Consider the following 21,378-nt stretch of genomic DNA (forward strand, 5'->3'; position numbering starts at 1 on the left):
GGAGGTGGGAATATTTCATGTGTCTCTGACCAAAAGCTGAAACGAAGCAAGTGCTCTTACATTCTACTGGTTCCTTCAGAAATAATGTGTTTTGATATCAATTTTAAAAAGAATAGGACTTCAGGACCTCCTCCTCTGGCCCGAACTAGGTGCCAAATATGACTGGAAGTCTGGTCTCCCACTGCAGTAATTACTAATATGCTTTTATGCCTTAATTTTACCAAGTATAAAATAACCCTTCAACTTCTTTGTCGACAGGGGGCCTTGGAAACAAAGGGTGGACACCCTAATTTTAAACCTTGGTGGTCAATCATATTGGATACCATATACAGTGCCCATTACGTCAATGTCGAGATAAAATACTCTAATTAACCTACTTCTTTTTGTTTATATCTTCTGTTAGGACCAAAAGCATATGCTCATTCAGACCACTGGAACAGTCAGTAGTACACCCATACTTATGCCACTCATTGAACACGTTTTGGCAAATCACTACTTTTCTTTTCTTTTTTTCTTTTTCTCTCTTTCCCTTCCTTCCTCCCTTCCTTCCTTCCTTCCTTCCTTCCTTCCTTCCTTCCTTCCTTCCTTCCTTCCTTCCTTCCTTCCTTCCTTCCTTCCTTCCTTCCTTCCTTCCTCCCTCCCTCCCTCCCTCCCTCCCTCCCCTCCCTCCCCTCCCCTCCCTCTCCTTCCTTCCTTCCTTCCTTCCTTCCTTCCTTCTTTCCTTCCTTCCTCCCTCCCTTCCTCTCTCCCTCCCTCTTTCTTTCTTTCTTTCTTTCTTTCTTTCTTTCTTTCTTTCTTTCTTTCTTTCTTTCTTTCTTTCTTTCTTTCTTTCTTTCTTTCTTTCTTTCTTTCCTTTTCTTTTCTTCTTCTCAAGAATATCTCAAAAGACTCAATGGGAAAGCCTATATTTTCTTTATGTGTCTAATACTTCTATAATAATACCTTCTAGTCCATTTATTCCCAAAAGTAAGTCAGACTCGTAAATAGCATTTTTCTTTAATGCCTTTTTAAATTTATTTTATTTCTTTCTTTTATTATCTATCTCTCTATAATATTTTTTTCTTTCTCTCTCCAACCTCACCTATTTTAGTTCTGCTTGGTATGAAAACCGACAAGAAGTCTTACCAGGGATAAAAGCTCAGGTCAAAACCAGAGCACAGAGATTGTACAGACTATGATTATTACTTCAAAATCTACCAGCAATATAATATGATACCCTTTTGCACAGACACTCTAAATAAAGGGAAATATTATGCACAGAAACAAGCTCTTATCTAATAGGGATAAGAACCTAAACTTTTTAGAATGCAGGGTCGCCTCCCACCATAAGCATGTGTCATGTGGATCCAACTCAGTCTCCATGTGATTGGACTGTCCAACCCAGAACCCCAGATTCCAGACGTGGAACCAACACAGATCCCAGCAACAGCACCAGAAATCAAACTTTTCCCGAATGCCATCTCGGCACTAACTTCCACCACTTTTAACATGACATCCTGACATGAGAAAACGGCAACAACTTGAGCTAAGAGAGAGCTGCCCCATCTCAGCACCTAATGGCATGATGCAACCAGGAGACAGGCCATCCTTTGCCCTAAGCTAAAACCAAAATTGCTATCTACAGAAGACTGACTGACAAATATGGTCTGGACAGACCCTATCAAGGGACCAATGAGGAAGTTCCTAGCCTAGGCCTCAGCCTAGGATTTGTACAAAAACCAAGATCTCTAATTCCAGAGGTCTGACTTAGACAATGTGACTGAGCAGAACTTCTGAAACTATGCTCAAAGACTATATTCTAGGATCTGAACAAAAACCAAGACCACTAATTACAGAAGACTAATTACAACAACAGTGATGGAATAGAACTCCTAGAACCATAAAGAAAAACTCTCTCCTAGTCTTCACTCTATGACCTACACAATAACAAGATCTCCAGTTACAGATGCAGGATGTCATCACCCACATTTGAATGAAAAGTTTCCTTGCACCATAAAAAGACCTTGGGGTTTGTAAATGAGTGAGTATGGAGCTGGTAGTTGTTCCCATTGCAGTATGCTTCAAGGGCAGAGAAACCCTGTATCTCTTAGGCCAAAGGAATTCCCGTTGTAATTTTTCCAATATTTTTTAAGAAGTTGCTGGTCTGTTTTTTTTTTTTTTCCTGTAGCTGACGATTTTGGTTTTTGGTTTATTCTTTGTTTATTCTTTAATTCTATTGTCTTCTTGTAATTTTATTGTTACTCCCTTATTGTTTTATGTTTTTGTTCTGTTTTGTTTTGCTGCCTTTTTCTTCTTTTTCCCTTCCTTCATCCAAATGGATATTCATAACACCTAGATGGACTCCTCCTAGTTTTTCTCCTTTTTGTTTGCCTTTTTTTTCTCCCCACAATGGTACCAAGACCAGACAGTTGAATTCTCATTTGGTGGAAATAAAAACTGATAAGACATGAGTACCAAATCCAAAATCAATGACAACAGAATTGATACCCAATCTACACAAAGCAATACAAAGGGGGAACAGTTGCACTAGCATTATGGGGTAAAAGAGGGAGATGTAGGATACATTATGGGAACAGGGGTGGAGGGAGGACAACACTGGTGGTGGGAAAGCCCCTCATTCATTGTCACTATGTGCCTCAAATATTACTGTAAAAAAATTGTAATTCACTTTGACCACAATAAAAATTAAAAAAAACACAATGCTCTTTTTTATCTATGGTGAGAAAATATCACTCATGCAGTAACACAACAAAAGACAGCATAAACCTCAAATCATGTCTGGTTTTGCATGTTAGGTACCCATCTAATGTCAAGGAACATTCTATATCTAACAGCTTCCAGTCCAAGGACAGATACCAAGATTCCAAGTTGAATCTGTCAAAACTATCATATAGTTTAACTACCCACTGCATGTTTGTTATATTATAATGTTGAATAATGCAACTTAAAATATTTTTGGGGGCTAGAGAGAATAGAAAGAAGTTTCAGGTATATACAATGCAACCGATCCCTTTTTTAATTCCAGGCACTATACAGTCCCCTGATCATTATAGGATGCAACTCTGGAAGCTCCAGGGCATCACAAAACCTGACCTGGAGATTTTCTAACTCTGGTGGCTGGCCAGCCCAATCCTGAATTCCCCAATGCTTGAGTAGCAAGCAGCAGCGCTCCCAAGTTCTCACACTGGGACCTATGGCACGGTTGTCAAGAAGAAGAGACCCTGGATCTTCTGAGCACTTCCCATTGCCCCATCTCTCATTGAAAAATCTTTTTACCTTTTTAAGTTCAGCAATGCCCAGGGGATTCCAGAGGGAGTTTGAAATGCAAGGTAGCAGTTTTACTCCAAGTTCCACTGCTTTCTTTCGAAATATCTGAAAAGGTCAAACAGGTAAGTTACCGACTAGCTACTTACTCCTGTAGTATACTAAAACAAAACATTATACCACTACCTCAAATTTAGTACTTTTCTACCTTAAAAATGTTCTAAGACGTATAAATGGTCAAAAGGCCACATAAAAAAATGCTCTATATCATTAATTGTCAGAGAACTGGCAAATCAAAATAATGAGATAGCACCTCACACTACAGAGACTGGCACACACCATAAAGAACAAGAACAACCAGTATTGGTGTTGAGCCACTAATAAAGGGACCCTCTTTACACTGTTGCTGAAAATGTCAACTGGTCCAGCTTTTCTGGAAAACAATACAGACTTTTCTCACAAAGCTAAGAATGGAGTTTTCATATGACCCAGTAATTCTACTTGTTGAAACCTATTCCAAGGGAAAATAAATGGAGAAAAGAGATTTGCACCCCTATGTTTTTTGAAGAACTATATACAATAGCTAAAATCTGGAAATAACCCAATTGCATAAAAACAGAGGATTAGATAAAGAACCATGTGTATGTAGTAGAATATTGCTTGGCCATAAGAAAAGATAAACTCATGTAATGTGCTGCTATGTGGATGGATCTGGAGAGCGTCATGTTCAGTGAAGTTAGTCAGAGGGAGAGAGAATGACAAAATGATCATCTCATATTGTGGGATAATGAAACATAATAGTGGAATAACAAATGCCCAAATGCAACAGTAACCAGGAAACATGGAGAACTGGTCTTCAGCATGATCATTGCCACTTGGGAGGGCTAAGGAAATTGAACAAGGAAAGTAATAAACACGACAACAATGGAGGAGGAAAGTGTTTAACTGGGAGGAAGTGAGGAGGCTTAAAGATTATGTATGAAAATGTTACATATGAAATCCTATTGGTAACAGTACTGTGAATCAAAGTGTCAAAAGTTAAAACAAAGTGCCTCTCATAGAAACAGGTGGATGAGTGGGTAGAAAATATGGGTGGTGTGGGGGAATGGTAGAGAGAAGTGAATATGAATACAGTGTTGAAACACTGTATCTCCTGAAACAGAATCATGAATAACTGTAATTCACAGTAAATTAACATAATATAATAAAATGTTCTTTCTATGAAAATGTAAGCTTTCCAAAATATAAGCAATAATAAATGTAAAGGAAGTTGGGAGAGGTAAGCCTTGCACACTATTGTGGCAACATAAACTGGTTTCAGTTAATATACCAACATAAGTTGAAAGAGTCTTACAAATTTAAAAATAGAAATTCCATATAATCCAGTTATCCTACTTCTGGCTATTTGTCTGAAAAAATATAAAATAAAAATCATTGAATGGGAGATGTGCACTTCCCATGTTCTTACTGTGTGTCATTTAAAATACCAACAATCTGGAAATAACCTTCACGTCCTTCAAATAAAGAATATATTAATGATCAAGTATGTACATAAAACAGGATACAATTTGCTTAATAAAAATGATGAAATTCTGCCATTTGAAACAACATGGATCTAGTAGTCCTGGTGCCTCACTGAAATAAGCCAGATGAATACCACTCATATATGGTATGCTGAGAAAATAAATAGATAAATTAAATGAAATAAAGAAATCTTAAGCTATAAGACCAATTACCAAAGATAAGATGAGAGGAATTGGGACAACGATACAAATGCAGAGTGAGGATATAATTAGATCCCCAGAAGTGAACTTAATGAAGCATAACTACTTGTTGATTTTCACTGATGCATACTTAAAGTATGTTATAATGTAATTTTTCTTCAATTAATAAAATATTACTCAAAGTGAGAGCTCAGTCCTTGACTGAAAATCAAGAAATAGGGCAATTTCAGCTTTACTTATCAGAGAATAGAATAAAGATATATTTTATTGATGGATTGTTTTTGGGGGGTTCACACCTAGAAATTCTAAGTAGTTACTCCTGACTCTGTACTCAGGAATCAATCATGGTGGTTCTTGAAGGACTATATGAGATGGTGGGATCAAACTCAGTTTGGCCACATACAAATCAAGCTACCTGTCTGCTGTACTAACTCACAAACCCCAGAGATATTTTAAATATTTCCATTGAAAATAATTGAATAAAATAACTAAAAATAATCAATACCTCCCTTTTTCAGTTTAACTTCTTATGTTAAAGTACAAGTGATATGAAAGATACATTAAATTAAGTACAAATTCTGCTCAGGGTCTATTAAAAATAATATACATGTATAAATATCTAGAACACATAAAATAAAAAACTGATCGTTCTTATAAGTCAGCGGGGTGTAATGAAAGAGGAAAGAGTATTCAGATAAGGGTTGTAGTTTATTTAACAAGGGGCCCCAAAATACTAGAGATTGGAGTGAGAAGTGGGAAGGGAGGGGCCACCACAAAGGGATCAACATAAAGGGGCATATGGAGGCTTTCAGAAGAAACCATATAGGCCAGTTTACATGACAAGAAAGGGGGAAATGTTGTACATAATAGGGGCTCAAGTCATAAAGGGTGAAGCATGTAATGCTAAGAATTTTATTGTTAAAAATGAGAAAATACTGAAAGTGTTTGGGTAGAATTTTGCTTTAGGAAAATAAGATAGTATCTATTTAGTTTTAGGTTCAAAGAGAAGCCTGATTTAATTTACTCATTGAAAGAAGGACTGCTATAGCTTCAGTAACAAAAAGGTATCTTGCCAATTCTGCATATGCAAAAAGGTCTCTCATCAATTCTGCATGTTTTATATGAATTGATACTGTAATATTCCTGACAGATGGAAATATCATATGTGTTGACAGTGTAATGGCTATGATTCATGAAAAAATAAAGGCCACAGAGGGGAATACCACTGATGAAAAGGTGTAGACAATAAAGGTGGCTTGTCAATATAAAGCAGAATTGCTAGAGGTAAGAACAGATAAAAACTTGTCTATGTTAAATGTCCTGCATAAATTAAAATTAACCAGTGATACTGATAATAATAAATCTCTGATATCTCGTAAAAATTCAGACATTAAACTGGACCCAATTCATTATGCCTCCAGAATCCCACACATATGGTTCTGAAAATTTCTCCAATGAAAAGACTACAGGAGACATTCACAAAGCACTTCTTCCCACAAACACAGAGATCACCTTAGGTGTTTAGAAGAAAGCCTATCACTCAACTTTCAACTCAAGTGGTTTATACTGTTTTTCACTTGTTTCCTACCTGAATTGTATGCTCTTCCTGTTCTAAGGTGTCTCCCAACCCAACACATTCATATTTTTCACTATATAAGACACACTTGACCATAAGATGCACATAGTTTTTAGATGAGGAAAACAAGAAAAAATATTCTAAAGCAATGGTGTGCTAAAATATTTTATAAACACAATGTGAGATGCCATCAGGGGATGGTGGCTGGGAACAACCAGCCTATGAGGCTGAAGTATATTTACAATACTGTCAATGAGTGATTATACAACCTCCTATTATACCAGGTCATTAGTTAAAAATGAAACTATTTCCCTCTGTTTCTCCTTTAAATAAAAGAGACATAAAATAGTCTGAAGAGTTCTGAAAGGAGTAAAGGAAAGTCAAACACCCACCTAGGCAATGAGTAAGTAACCACTAAAACCACTCTTAGAGCAGTCTCCTGTGGCTCCTCCCAATGAGAGGTGTTATTTCATTACTTCTAACACCTCTGCCTTCCTATGAGAAATTCAGATATGTGGGTTTTAAGATAAAAAAGAATGAAAAGGCAATGTTGATATGATTTCTAAATTTCAAAAATTTTTTAAAACTTACACTCATTTAGAAATTTAAAAAAGTAGGTCATCCAGACCCAGGGGCACCAGGACTAGACTGCCATAAAGAGCCCATGGAACTCATGTCAACAGAGGTGAGCTGTCCCTGACCCTGGCCCGAATGATGGAGCCTGATCCCCACCAGCTGTGTGAACATCAATGTGTTTATCACCTGACCAGCAGGCCCCATGGTGCCAGGACCCAAAGAGCCTGCAGAAAGTCACATCAACCAAGGTGAGCTAAACTCGCCCTTGAACGGTAGAGCCAGGGGAGCAAAAAACTGCATGGTTCAGCTCTGCAATCAAGTACTTTTCCTTGTTAATGAACCCAAGAACAACACATAAAAAAGCACCACACTAGGGGCCAGAGCAATAGCACAAGGGTAAGGCATTTGCCTTGCACACAATCAACACAGGGTGGACTCCAGTTTGAATCCCAGCATCCCATTAGGTCCCCAGAGCCTGCCAGGAGCAACTTCTGAGCACAGAGCTAGGTGCAACTCCTGAGTACCAGTGTGACCCAAACCCCTCCCCCCCCAAACAAAAACACCATACTACAAGCATGACAATGGGGAAACAACTGAGGCTTCCACCATGCATAGAATATAAAGATGGCAGTTCTGATGACCTGAAAAGTGCCAACTACCTATTTAGCCTCTCAGATAATGACTTTAGAGAAGAAATATGGAGGATCCTCATAGAACTCAAAGAAAACATGGAAGGAACTGAACTAACTACAAATAAGAATCAAGAGGATATTAAAGTAGAAATAAGAAAACTCCAAACTAAAATAATAGGACTGATTAATAATAACCTTGGTAGGTAAAATAAAACCTCACTGAAAAGTCTCTCCAACAGAATAACAGTGGCTGAGGACAGAATCAGTGAGCTGGAAGATGAGATGATGGCAACTTCATACAACAGAAGAGGTTGGAAAAGAACCTTAAACAATTGATAGTAGGGAAAAATACTCAAAGAATATGAACAGACAAAAATAGAAGTCTTTGTTAAAGTCTATTTACACTATTTACATTAGGTAGAATCTGGGGAGGGGAGAGCCCAGAAACAATATAAGAATCATTGGAGTCCCAGACACCCAGGAAGCAAATTCCCATGAAGAATCAACAGTCAAGGACATCATTGCAGAGAACCTTCCAGAGTTAGAGTGCACATGAAAAAAAAATGCTCCACATCATTAATCATAAGAAAGACACAAATCAAAACAACAATGAGGTATCATCTAACACCACAGATACTGGCACATATCACAAAACAAACAAACAAACAAAAAAAAAAACAAGTGCTGATGGAGACATCATGAGAAAGGAACTCTCATTCATTGCTGGTGTGAATGCCATCTAGTTTAACCTTTCTGGAAAACAATATGGATATTACTCAAAAAACTGAAAATTGAGCTTCCAAATGATCTAACAATACCACTCCTAGGAATATATCCTAGGAACACAAAAACAGAGTACCAAAATGCCCTCTGAATGTAAATTCATTGTAGCACTATTTACATTAGGTAGAATCTGGGGAGCAGGGAGCCCAGGTGTCCTATAATGGATGAGTAGCTAAACAAACTGAATTACATATACAATGTGGAATACTATGCAGCTGTCAGGAAAAAATGAAGTTGTGAAATTCTCCTATACATGGATGGATATGGAAACTACCATGGTGAGTGAAGTAAATCAGAGGGAGAGAGAAAGACACAGAATAGTCTCACTCATCTGTCGGATTTAAGAAAATAAAGACAGGGGCCAGAGGAATAGCACAGTGGTAAGGCATTTGCCTTGCATGTCGCCAAACAGTACAAACCCCGGTTCGAATTCCGGCATTCCATATGGTCCCCCAAGCCTGCCAGAAGTATTTCTGAGCACACTGCCAGGAGTAACCCCTGAGCACTGCCTGGTATGACCCAAAAACCAAAAATAAAATAAAATAACATAAAATACTGTATGGTAACAATACCCAGAGAATATAGATATGAGGGATGCAAGAACCAATCCACAATATGAAGCTTTCTATAAAGAGTGGTAAGTGCAGTTAGAGAAATAACTAGAGGGGAGAAATAGAGGAGAGGATAGGAGGGAAATGGGGGAAATTACTGCCAAGAAAGTTACACTGGTGATGGGGGTATACATTTTATGACTGAATCCCAACTATGTAATACTTGTAAACATGGTGCTTAAATACAGATATTTTAGAAATAAATAAAAATTAATGACTTTTTGTAAAAACTTGGTTGACATTTTATATAAATTTTACTGTTATATAAATAAGAAGACAAATTAAAAAAACTATTGAATTCCTCCCCAAACATTATTATTGTAATTCTCTTCAAAATATAAAGTTTTTATTTCAACAACTAGAATTATGATAGAAAAGGAGAAAGAAAAAGACATCAAAAGGTAGAAATTCTTCCTTGTCTTGGCCTTACTATACATAATTCTAAATTCTCTTCTGTAAGAAGGAATAGCCAATCATTGCCCAGCCATCTGTTGACTTTTAGTTTCAACCCAAGTTTTTAAATTGTTAATTAACTTCTTTTCAAGAAACTTACATAAGAAGGAAGTCAAATGATGTAATTAAAACACTATCATGGATAATATAACCATATGGCACAGTAGATAGGAGCTTGGGCTTAGGAAATATGAAGTCTGATTTGAATCTTTGTTTCACTTCCTTAAAATAGGTAATTTTGAGCAAAGTGCTTTAGTCTCCCTGTGCCTAGGCTTCTGCATCCATAAAATAGGACAACATTGCGTTTAATGTTTGAAAATGTGTGAAAAAAATCACATTATACTTAAAAACAGAAATAAATATAAAAAACCCTCTAAAAGATGAATTTTAGTTCTCCCCAATTATTATAAGAAACTGTGATTTATATAATGCAAGGATATAGTTATAGCTCTGTACTTATACTTCTGTGTTCACATAATTTGGTTTCCTTTTCTTCTTAAGCTTAACATGTTCAAGATAAAATTAATCATACAATGTCCCAGACAAACTTCACTATTCACTATTTTGCCCACAGTCTCTGGAGGGCATGACAGTAAACATTTTGACTTCTGTCTTACCTCACTTCGGTCATCAAATAGCAACATTAAGTTCCCTGAGGGTAGAGTCAGGAATAAGGCCTGAGTACTGAGGGATGTGGACCCCAAACCAAAATAAACAACTGTATGTGTAACTGAATCAATTCTACTTCCTTTTTTCCTCATAAGATAGGAAAAGAGATTGCAAGAAGGAGGAATCAGATTCACAGAGAGTATCTTAAAATAGTAAATATGCAATAAAACCACAAAATAGCCTACAAAATAAATATTGTTAAAAGAATGTAGGAGATCTTATAGTGATTACTACCATCATGCTTAGTACTTTTGACAGAAAATTATGTTTATCTGAAAATGTTCCATGCACTATCTAACCCCGAAAGCTTCTTTTAGCAAAGTTCACCCCCACCACTGATGAAGTGCCTACAAATTGGAAAACCTTTCCACTGATGTGCTGGCCCCATTTTTTTAAGCACTCTGACCCAGCAAATAAGGGTCAGGCCTCCAACTACAACCTACAAATAGATCTCTAATACCTGTCTATAAGTGGGTGTGAGTGTGTATATGATGGACTCCTCTATAGTTGTCTAATATATTTTGTACTTAATCCCTGCCTATATTGTATAGAGCCCCTGTTATATATTACCCCTATTGCCCCCATCCCCACTCACCACCCTACAAAACTCCTATCCTCTCACCCCCTCAATTCTGATCCTTTTTATTCCTTTTTTAACCCTCTTTACCCTCAGTTACTACTCCTCAGGAACTGGGACCTTTGACTTGCCCCAGAAAGCTTCCACCAGCTCCCAAAGAGAAATGACACCCTCTCAGCCCCCCACCTCTCACTCTGGCAAAAAGCTGCAGCCAAAGCTCCTGGTTCCACCTCCTCTCAATGTGAATGTTGTTTGCTATCAGATTCAGCTCTAGAGGGACTCCCAGCTTGAGGACACTACCTGATCCTTGACTGCAGCAAATCATTTCTCAGACTCCACAAGTCCACAGTGTGAGATGAAAATGTGCCAGGGATCTTACTGCCCCCTCCCACAATCTCAAAAGACTTAATGGGGATATCTCTATTTTCTTTTTATGTTTATTTTCTTAATAATTATATATAATATTTATTTCCACATGTAGAGGTAGCCTCCTCCATAAGCCCCCCATCTATTTATTTATTTATTTATTTATTTATTTATTTATTTATTTATTTATTTATTTTTTTAGTCTTTGCTTGTTTTGGTTCTGCTTAGTAGGAAATTCTAGTAGAAAAGTCTTGTTAGGGGGCCGGAGCAGTGGTGCAAGGGGTAAGGCATCTGCCTTGTCCACACTAGCCTAGGACAGATCATGGTTAGATCCCCTGGTGTTCCATATGGTCCCCCAAACCAGGAGCGATTTCTGAGGGAGTGCATAACCAGTTGTAATCCCTGAGCATTACCAGGTGGGACCCAAAAAAAAAAAAAAAAAAAAGAAAGTCTTGCTTGGGATAAGAACTCAGGTCAGGGCCGGAGAGATAGCATGGAGGTAAGGCTTTTGCCTTTCATGCAGAAGGTCATTAGTTCGAATCCTGGCGTCCCATATGGTCCCCCGTGTCTGCCAGGAGCAATTTCTGAGCATGGAGCCAGGAGTATCCCCTGAGCACTGCCGGGTGTGACCCAAAAACCGCACACACACACACACACACACACACACACACACACACACACACACACACACACAAAGAACTCGGGTCGAAACTAGGGCACAGTAATTGTGTAGCTCATCATTTTTACCCCCAAATGCACTAATAATATAATATGGCATTTTTTGTTGTTGCATAGTATATTAATATGAGAAAATCTTACATATAGAAATAAGATCTTATCTAATAGATATAAGAACCCAGAAATTTTATAATGCAGGGGTACCTTCAACCCTGAATATTTATTATGGGAATTTGAATTAGATTTCATGTATCAAATATCAAATGTCCAACCCCAAAATCTAGATCTCAACCTCAGAACAGGCACAGTTCTCTGCACCAGGACCAGGAATCAAATCTCCCCCAGCAGAGTCCCTATTACTGCTCTGGCACTAACTTGCACCAGGGTGATTCATGTGACACCCTGATTATGAGGAAACAGTAACAAGTTGATCTAAGGGCAGGTTGCTCTACCTTACCACCTAATGGAGAGATGAAATCAGAAGACCTTTCACCCTAAGATCTGTGCAAAAATCAAGATCTGTAATTACAAAAGCCTGACTATGATAACTGACTGAGCAGAACTTTTCCTGGGACAATAAAGAAAGATCAGTCCTAGGCTTTGTCCTAGGATCTGTGCAAAAACCATGATTCCTAATTACAGAACACTGACGTTAATAATCACAACTGAACAGAACTTTTCCTAGGACCATAAAGAAATATCTTGGGTTTTAACAATTAACACCCTGTATCCTTTAAGTCAAGGGAATTTCCTTTCTAATTTCCCCAATGTTTCTGAGCCTATGCAAACAACAAACAAACAAACAATACTTGCCACATCTGCTCTCTTTTTCTTTTCTTCTTTTAATTTCATTTATATTTATAACTCTATATAGGGGCTCCCACCTTTTTTACAGAATCATAGAACATGAATCATTTTGTTCTGCTTCATATTTCTATGTCTTCCTACACATTTAGAAAAGAAAAAAAAGTGGATGGGATCCAGGGGCCAAGAGGTCTCAGGAGCATTGAGTAGAAATAAAAAATTATCAGACCAGTTAAGGGGGGAAATTTTCTTTACATGGCTGAAACCCAATGACAATCATATTTGTAATCAATATTTAAATAAATCAATGCTTAAATAAAGATATTAATATAAAAGTCAAAAAATCATCAGACCTAAATCCCCTAACCAAAATCAATGACAATAGAATCAAAAGACCCAAACTAAAACAAGCTATACACAAAATGGACCTGTTACACTAGCAGTACAGGGGGCTAAGTGTGGAGGTATGGAATGCATGCTGAGAAGAGTGGTAGAGGGAGGTCAACACTGGTGGTGGGAATGGCTATAATTCACTCTCACTATGTACCTAAAATACAAGTGTGAAAGACTTGTAATTTTCATTTGGTCTCAATAAAAATTAAAAAAATACAATGTAGGAGAAAGGCCACACATCATTCTAATGTACAATTCATTACAGTTAATAAGCTTTAAGTAGCACATACAGAAAATATACTGTAAAGCTAATGATGCCTAGAAGTACACTAAGTGGTACTTCAGCAATCTTTTTTTTTTTGGTTTTTGGGCCACACCCGGTGACGCTCAGGGGTTACTCCTGGCTATGCACTCAGAAGTCGCTCCTGGCTTGGGGGACCATATGGGATGCCGGGGGATCGAACCGCGGTCCGTCTCCTAGGCTAGCGCAGGTAAGGCAGGCACCTTACCTCGAGCGCCACCGCCCGGCCCCACTTCAGCAATCTTTTAAATAGGACAGGTACAATGGAGAAACTGTTGAATACAGTGCCAACACTTGAATACTGGCTTTGAGCAGCTTCAGGAGGTGGTCTGGGCCAATTGCTGAATTCCTCTGAGTTTTAGTTTCCCCAAACTGTGGGACAGGGGAATCAACCAAGTCTCTGGTCTCACTGACTTACTAGTGGAAATAGTAGTAAACAAAAATCACAAAGCTTGCTCTAACATGAGATGGAGCAAGGTGTTTAAATAAAAAATATTATTTAAAAAATAAATAAAATGAGATGGGGAAAAAAGGAAAATTAACATTTTAAATAAATATATTAAGTTTTCAAGGTTCAAAGAGATACTACAGGAGAGAGGACAAGCCTGTCTTGCACATAGCTGATCCTGAACCTAATATGGTCCCTGAAAGCACTGCCAGGAGTGAGTATAGAGTCAGCAGTAAGTCCTCAGTACTAGTCAGGTGTGCTACTCCAAAATAAACAAACACATACAGATTTAGTTGCCTCTCAAAGTGATGTTTCTAAGACCAATATATAGCTATATTTCATTGGTAGTAGTTTATAAATTGGGAAAAAAGGGCAAGGAAAATGTGCTAATTAAATGTAATTTGTGTTGATAAATTTTCTAGTAAGTAGTGCTTTTGTTTAATTCACATAATCTGAGACAAGCAGATACTTTATGCAGAAAGAAATTTCCAAAATATTCTGCTTTAAAGAGATCCTAGTAGTTTTTATTTTTATGGTTCTAGGGAATCCAATCTGGTGACTCACACATGCAAGCCAAATACTCTGCTGCTGAATTAGATCTCTGGCACTGATAATAGCAAAATTAAAACTAATATAATACTGAAGGATAATTAAAAATAATACTTTTTCTTAAATAATCTTTAAAACATGATACTAAGATTAAGTTTAAATAATAACTTTTATCATTAAGATTTAAGTACTTCAAAATAGGGGCTAGAGAGATAACACAGCGGTGGACTATTGGCCTTGCAGCCAACCCAGCATCCCATGTGGTCTCCAGCCTGCCAGCAATGATTTCTGAGTACAGAGCAAGGAGTAACCCCTGAGTGCAACTGCATGTGGCCCAGAAACCAATCAATCAATCAATCAATCAATCAAATAAATAAAGTTTTAAAAAATAAAAAAGTACTTCAAATAAACACAGGAAAGTTATCCTTTTGATTACAGGTTTTTTACAATTTTATAATGTTTGGGCGACAGCAAAAGCACAGCGACAGGGAATTTGCTTGCATGTGGTCAATCCACGACAGACCTTGGTTCAATCCCTGGTGTCCCATATGGTTCCCCAAAGCCAGGGGTGATTTCTGGGCACATAGCCAGGAGTAACCTTTGAGTGCTACAGGGTGTGGCCCAAAAAGCAAAATAAAATAAAATAAAATAAATAAACCAACAATTTTATAATGTAGCTACTGTTTTGACCAATGTTTTTAAAATGCACATTTTAGAATTTATGAAATAAAAGCATTTTTCTTTTCATTTTACTCTTCAGATAGGAGTAGACAGGACTGTAAGGAAGGTGGTATAGCTTTCTTTGCTTTTATAATCCAAAGATCCATAAAGAAAATGCACAAGAATATTTACATGTCAGAACAGAGAGTACAGAAATAAGAAATCAGTAAGAATAGACTTCTCTGGAAAGAACCAGTTTCAGTTCAGACATGCTTCAGTTTGAAGTGCACAATATCAAAGCCTTTCTTCAAATGCTTATGCTGAAAATCTCACTATTAAAAGATCAAGCACTAATTTCCCATTAGTATAAACAGAGTCTATCTATTACTCATTTTCATTACATCAGGCTTTCAGCACAAGATGCCATAGATATGATAAATATCTCTGGCTGAAAATAACTGAAATAACTCTTCTATTGTTAGCTATGTTGATTAATTCACACATAATATAGGCCAAATTTAATTACTCATCCAAAAATACTTATTAAGCTATTCTAGCATTTCTTTTTTTTTGGGGGGGTCACACCTAGCGGTGCTCAGGGGTTACTCCTGGCTGTCTGCTCAGAAATAGCTCCTGGCAGGCACGGGGGACCATATGCGACACTGAGATTCGAACCAACCACCTTTGGTCCTGGATCGGCTGCTTGCAAGGCAAACGCCACTGTGCTATCTCTCCAGGCCCTATTCTAGCATTTCTATTTAGAGTAAAACCTCTAATTGTCTGGATAGAGATAGTTAATTCAGCAAATTTCAGAATTGTCCACTTTGAGTTAAAAGGGTTATCAACAGCCACCTACTTCCTTTAATTTGGAACACTGATGATTTAAACTAGGTTCTAGAAGTTTACTTTGTCATATGACTTGGTGCAGGAATTTTTGATGACTCTTATATCAAAAATGACAACTTTAGGGCTGGAAATATAGTACAGCAGGCAAGTGCTTGCCTTACATGTGTCTGACTGGGATGATACCTAGCATCCTACATCATCCTTGGCGTACTTCCAGAAATAATTCCTGAGTGCAAAGCTAGGAGTAACTTCTATGCATCAGTCTGCATAGTCCCCAAACAAAACAAAATAACAAACAAAACTATATCAGTTAAATGAAATTCTTTTGATCCCAGACTCTCCTTTTTTCTTTTTTTTTTCTTTTATTTTATTGAAACCATTGTGATTTACAATGTTCTTCATAGTTGGGCTGCAGATATACCAGGTATATAATTTTTTCCCATGTGCACACATCTTTTATGCTCTCCCTAATTGCTTTATATCCCCTATCAATCAGAATTACAAGTTAGAATTCTAGTTAAATAAATAAGATTTGTTGTATCTGTTAACTTGCATTGTAACTTAACTTTTCAAATTTATAAGTTGAATTAAATGAATGCTTGACAATTATTTTGTTCTCCTTTCTTATAAATCGATTCACTTTTCAGCCTTTAGGAAATTTACTTTTCTGAAAAAAACTGAGGTACTAAAATCTCCCTAACTTTTTTTTTTTTCAAAATAAAAAAGATATACAAGCTACCATGCCAGCAACCAAGGTAATAAAGAATAATTGGAACTATAACTTAGACTTTAGTTCTTAATGTATAGGAGCATATTTAGTAGTTGGAGAGATACCAGAGTTATTGCACTATGCTCAAGGTTTTCTCCTTGGGGTGCTGGGATTCAAACCCCCTCTGGCTGCATTTAAGGTATGTACTCTGCCTGCTGTATGATTTCCCTGGCCCTCTCTGGTAGCCTTTTGGAGATATCTATTCCTATAAAAAGTTAAAAGCTAGTAAACTTCTTTTCAGTTTGCTCCTAGTGAACATTAATAAGTTGATATAAAGAGAATTATATTTTGATATAATGAACAAAATTACATTTTGATAGCAATTTCCAAGAGTTATTCTCTATTCTCTAGAATCTTACTGTCTAACTACTAGGGAATATTTCAAAGGGTTAACAGGTCAAGAAGAAACCTATGAAGTCATGGGGATGAGGTTGTGGATTTCAAATTATAGTTCAAGACAATTATATTACTACATATCCATAGAAGCAGAAAACAAAACAGTAATAGAATCCAGAGGCATGATTATCATTGGGTAAGATGAGGAGTCCAAAGTAGTAGAAGACTTCAGTCTTCTACTTGCCAGTTCTGCCATAATTAAGACAGGTCATTTCACTTCTCTAATTTCGGTTCTACACTTTCTGCTGTATTTTCCTCCTCTACTTGATTTTTCTTTCGGCACATCTGGTGACACTCAGGGGTTGCTCCCTGGCTATGTGCTCAGAAATCGCTCCTGGCTTGGGGGACCATATGGGATGCCGGGAGATAGAACCGTGGTCCATCCTAGGATAGGGAACGCATTGCAGACACCTTATCCCTTGCACCACTGCTCTGGCCCGTCTACTAGATCTATTTTTATTTTTGTTTCTTTGTTTGTTTGTCATTGTTTTGGGGTCATACCTGTTGATGCTCAGGGCTACTCCTGGCTAAGTGCTCAGAAATTGCTCTTGGCTTGGGGGGGGACCATATGGGACACTGGGGGATCGAACACGGTCCATCCTAGGCTAGCTCCTGCAATGCAGATGGCCCATCTCTAGCGCCACCGCTCCAGCCCCTAGATCTATTTTTAAAAGTATAGAAGTACTTAGTATGCCCTTAATGTGTTAAGGGCTTTAGAATATATATATATATATATATATATTATATATATATTATCTATAAATGCAAGTTCCCTGATATCAGGGATTTTACAACCAGGAAACAAATACATCATACAAAACAATTAAGTAGAAAAAAATAAGGCAGACTATAAACCAGAATATACATTAATATTGAGTGATACAGGCTATAACTATGGAATTAAAAGAATGTTTCTTGGGGAAGAATGAAACTGGAAAAAGTTGTATATGGGTGCAGGTGCATATTTATTTGGAGCTGGATATACAAAATTTGTGCATACACTGTGGTGGGGAAAATGGAAATACAGTAAAGAGTTGTGCAAAAAACCTAATAGAAGCAGGCTCGGTGTTTCTTGGCCTTATTCTGATATCCCTTTCTGGCATGAGTTCCTTCTTTTGCTCCCCTAGTCTTATTTTGTGGTTCAGGGACTATTCTTGGCTCTGTGTAGAGTGAAGTCTGGCAGTACTCTGGGAATTGATTATGTTTCTGGGAATTCACATACATCATGGCTGCATGTAAGGCAAGCATCTTACCTCCTATAATATTTCTTCTGCCTACCATATATGGTATTTTAAATGTTTTTTCTTGTTGTTGTTTTGGGTCCACACCTGGCAGCACTCAGGTTTACTCCTGGCTCTGCACTCAGGGACCATATGGGATGCAAGGTTTGAAGCACTGTCAGTCCTGGGTCAGCTGCATGCAAGGTAAATACCCTACCACTGTGCTTATCTCTCTGGCCCTTATTTTACATGCTTTATCTTTGGAAGCAACAACTAGTATATAATAGTCCAGACCACTGCATAGTACTTAAATTATAGTTGTTGACTTCTCATTCTATCCAACTCAAATTTAAGAAATAAACTTGTTATCAACATGATGCTTTAAAAATATTGAGGATATCTTTAACAACTGATCTACTAAAGATACAAGAATTTAGAATGCAATTTGCATACCTGTGTATGATTTATATTAGAATCTGTAGAACAAAGAGGGGTGTACATATGATACTATAGCATTGAAAATGAATTTATTTGCAATTGTTTCCATAGTAAATAATAATAGCACTTTATATATACACAACCCAAGTTTGTAAACCTCTGTTAAATTAGGTAAGAGAAAAATGACCAGAAATAGTCTCATTTAATTAATTATCTGCAGGGCTGAAGAGATAGCATGGAGATAAGGCATTTGCCTTGCATGCAGAAGGTCGTTGGTTCAAATCCCAGCATCCCATATGGTCCCCTGAGCCTGCCAGGAGTGATTTCTGAGCATAGAGCCAGGAGTAACCCCTGAACACTGCCAGTGTGACCCAAAAACAAATAATAATAATAATAATAAATATCAGCAATATTTAATGATAGTAAATTTTTATACAAAAATTGTCCCAATTTAGCATTTTAACCTGTTTTATTTAAAAGTACAAGTCTTAGAATAATCTCGCTCATTTGTGGGATATAAGAAAAATAAAAATGAGTTAGTAATAATATCCAGAGACAATAGAGATAAAGGTCAAGAGGACCAGTTCATGGTAAGAAGTTTTCCACAAAGTGTAGTGAGTGTAATTAGAGTAGATAATATACTCTACTCTACTATAACAATGAAGTTGGAAGTGATCACTCTGGACAAGAATTGGGTGCTGAAAAGGGATAAAGTGACATGCACGGTACCCCTTCTTTTAACAACAATGCAAACCACAGTGTCAAAAAGGAGAGAGAGGGGCTGGAGAGATAGCACAGTGGTGCTTGCTTTGCAAGCAGCTGATCCAGGACCTAAGGTGGTTGGTTCGAAGCCCGGTGTCCCTTATGGTACCCCGTGCCTGCCAGGAGCTATTTCTGAGCAGATAGCCAGGTGTAACCCCTGAGCACAGCCGGGAGTGGCCCAAAAACCAAAAAAAAAAAAAAAAAAAAGGAGAGAGAGAGAGAGAGAGAGAGAGAGAGAGAGAGAGAGAGAGAGAGAGAAGCAAAGTGCCTACCCAGAGATAGGTGGGTGTGGGTGGGAGTTGGGAAAAGTACACTGGTGAAAGGGTTGCATTTTCTATGTCTGAAACTCAATTATGAACAAAACTCAATTATGAAACACAATTTGTAACCACTTTACTTATAAAGTAATTTGAAAATTTTAAAGGTAACAATTGAATTTGGTATATCAGATACTGTAATTAATAATTAATAATAAAATAATTTTTATCAGCATTTGATACCTAATTGGGACCAGAAGACCTACTTTCTCTTCATCAGTTTACACAATTGCACCTTCCTCCAAGCCTCAGTTCCAAATATGTGAGCAGGGGATCATTTTCCCAAAATATCTGATAAAAGTGATGAAAGTACTTAAATGCACAAGTGCTTCTTAAAGAGCAGTAATAGTTATCATCATCATCTTTCTTCTCTAATAGTGCTCTAGTTCCCTTAGGAAAAATGGAGGGAAGGATATTGAATTTTTCTTTTGCCCTTACAATAAAGGTACTAAAAATTATGACTTTCTATGTCTTCTTACAATAGTTCTATTGTCCCTTTCTGTACTGACTACTAATTCATTACAGAGAAGCGTTTTCACTGTTGTAGTGTATAAGTCCTTCTTAATTGGCTGGCTAATTTGTAAATAGTACTAAGCACAGAAGGCCTGGGCATATGTCTATTTCATGTCTGTCTTAAAATAAAGAGCAGAAGATTTAGGAGATAGGCCTTTCCTCTGTCAGATGATGAAATTTACTAAATATATTTATAAGTATGGTAAAGAACAATGCTTATATGTTATTTAGCACTTATACTTTATCATTTCATAAAGAAAATATGATACTTATACAAATATAGGTTATTTTCTGTTTTGTTTCTTTTCTTAAGCAAGATAGCATTTTTCATGTTACTTAAGCAAATGTAAACCTCTTTGGCTATACAGTCATCCTGTTAACCTGCTGGTTTTTAATCTTTGCTTGCCATGTCTTTGTTATAGATAATTTCTAAAACACCTTTGGATTTAGTTCATAATTTTATATATGAACTATTTTACATTTCAAGTTGAATGTTGGTACTGTTAAATAGACATTTTGGCTATTTTTGTATTTCATGTGTATATCTTGGGGTGAGATTAATCTCTTTTAGCTTCAGTTTCCTCATTTACAAAAATAGGAATATGCTTTTGCATTTTACAACTTGCAGAAGTTCTTTCTCTCATTACCCATGCCATATAAAGTTAATTTTTATTATATATTTACTAAAACAAATATATAAGAAAAACAGAATCTCATTAATAATTATGTACCCAGGCACAATCTATTAATACCATATTTATCCTTATTAAAAACCTTATTCTTAAATAATAGCATCATCCATATGTGTATATATATTTACATATATATCTTTTATTATTATTTTTGGAGGGGATTTGGGCCACACCTGACTGTGCTCAAGGGTTACTCCTGACTCTGTGCTTAGAAATCACTAGGGGATCCCTGAACTTCGGGCTTGGGAGGGTCTCTCACCCTTCCCGGAGCAGGATTTTTAGCCGGCCAGGACGGGCAGCTGGCAGGCCCCCCCATGGGCCAGCAGCCTCGTGGTCCGACCTAGGGTAGGGGGGCCTGGAT

The 21,378-nt window shown here is 37.2% G+C and overlaps 1 protein-coding gene and 1 long non-coding RNA gene across 2 annotated transcripts in view; both read right to left on the reverse strand.

The window, feature by feature from the left end:
• LOC126006058 (uncharacterized) overlaps nt 1–21,378 on the reverse strand; it is a 684,655-nt gene that overhangs the window by 553,879 nt on the left and 109,398 nt on the right. The gene's annotated exons all lie outside the window — the stretch shown is intronic.
• The window catches only part of MAN1A1 (mannosidase alpha class 1A member 1), a 221,995-nt gene that overhangs the window by 91,688 nt on the left and 108,929 nt on the right, over nt 1–21,378 (reverse strand). The window contains 2 exon segments of the mRNA XM_049771358.1: nt 3,277–3,326; nt 3,328–3,372. Of these exon segments, the coding sequence (XP_049627315.1) occupies nt 3,277–3,326; nt 3,328–3,372 (95 nt within the window).

The sequence above is a fragment of the Suncus etruscus genome, chromosome 4 (assembly GCF_024139225.1).
Source record: "Suncus etruscus isolate mSunEtr1 chromosome 4, mSunEtr1.pri.cur, whole genome shotgun sequence".
Lineage (NCBI taxonomy): Eukaryota > Metazoa > Chordata > Mammalia > Eulipotyphla > Soricidae > Suncus > Suncus etruscus.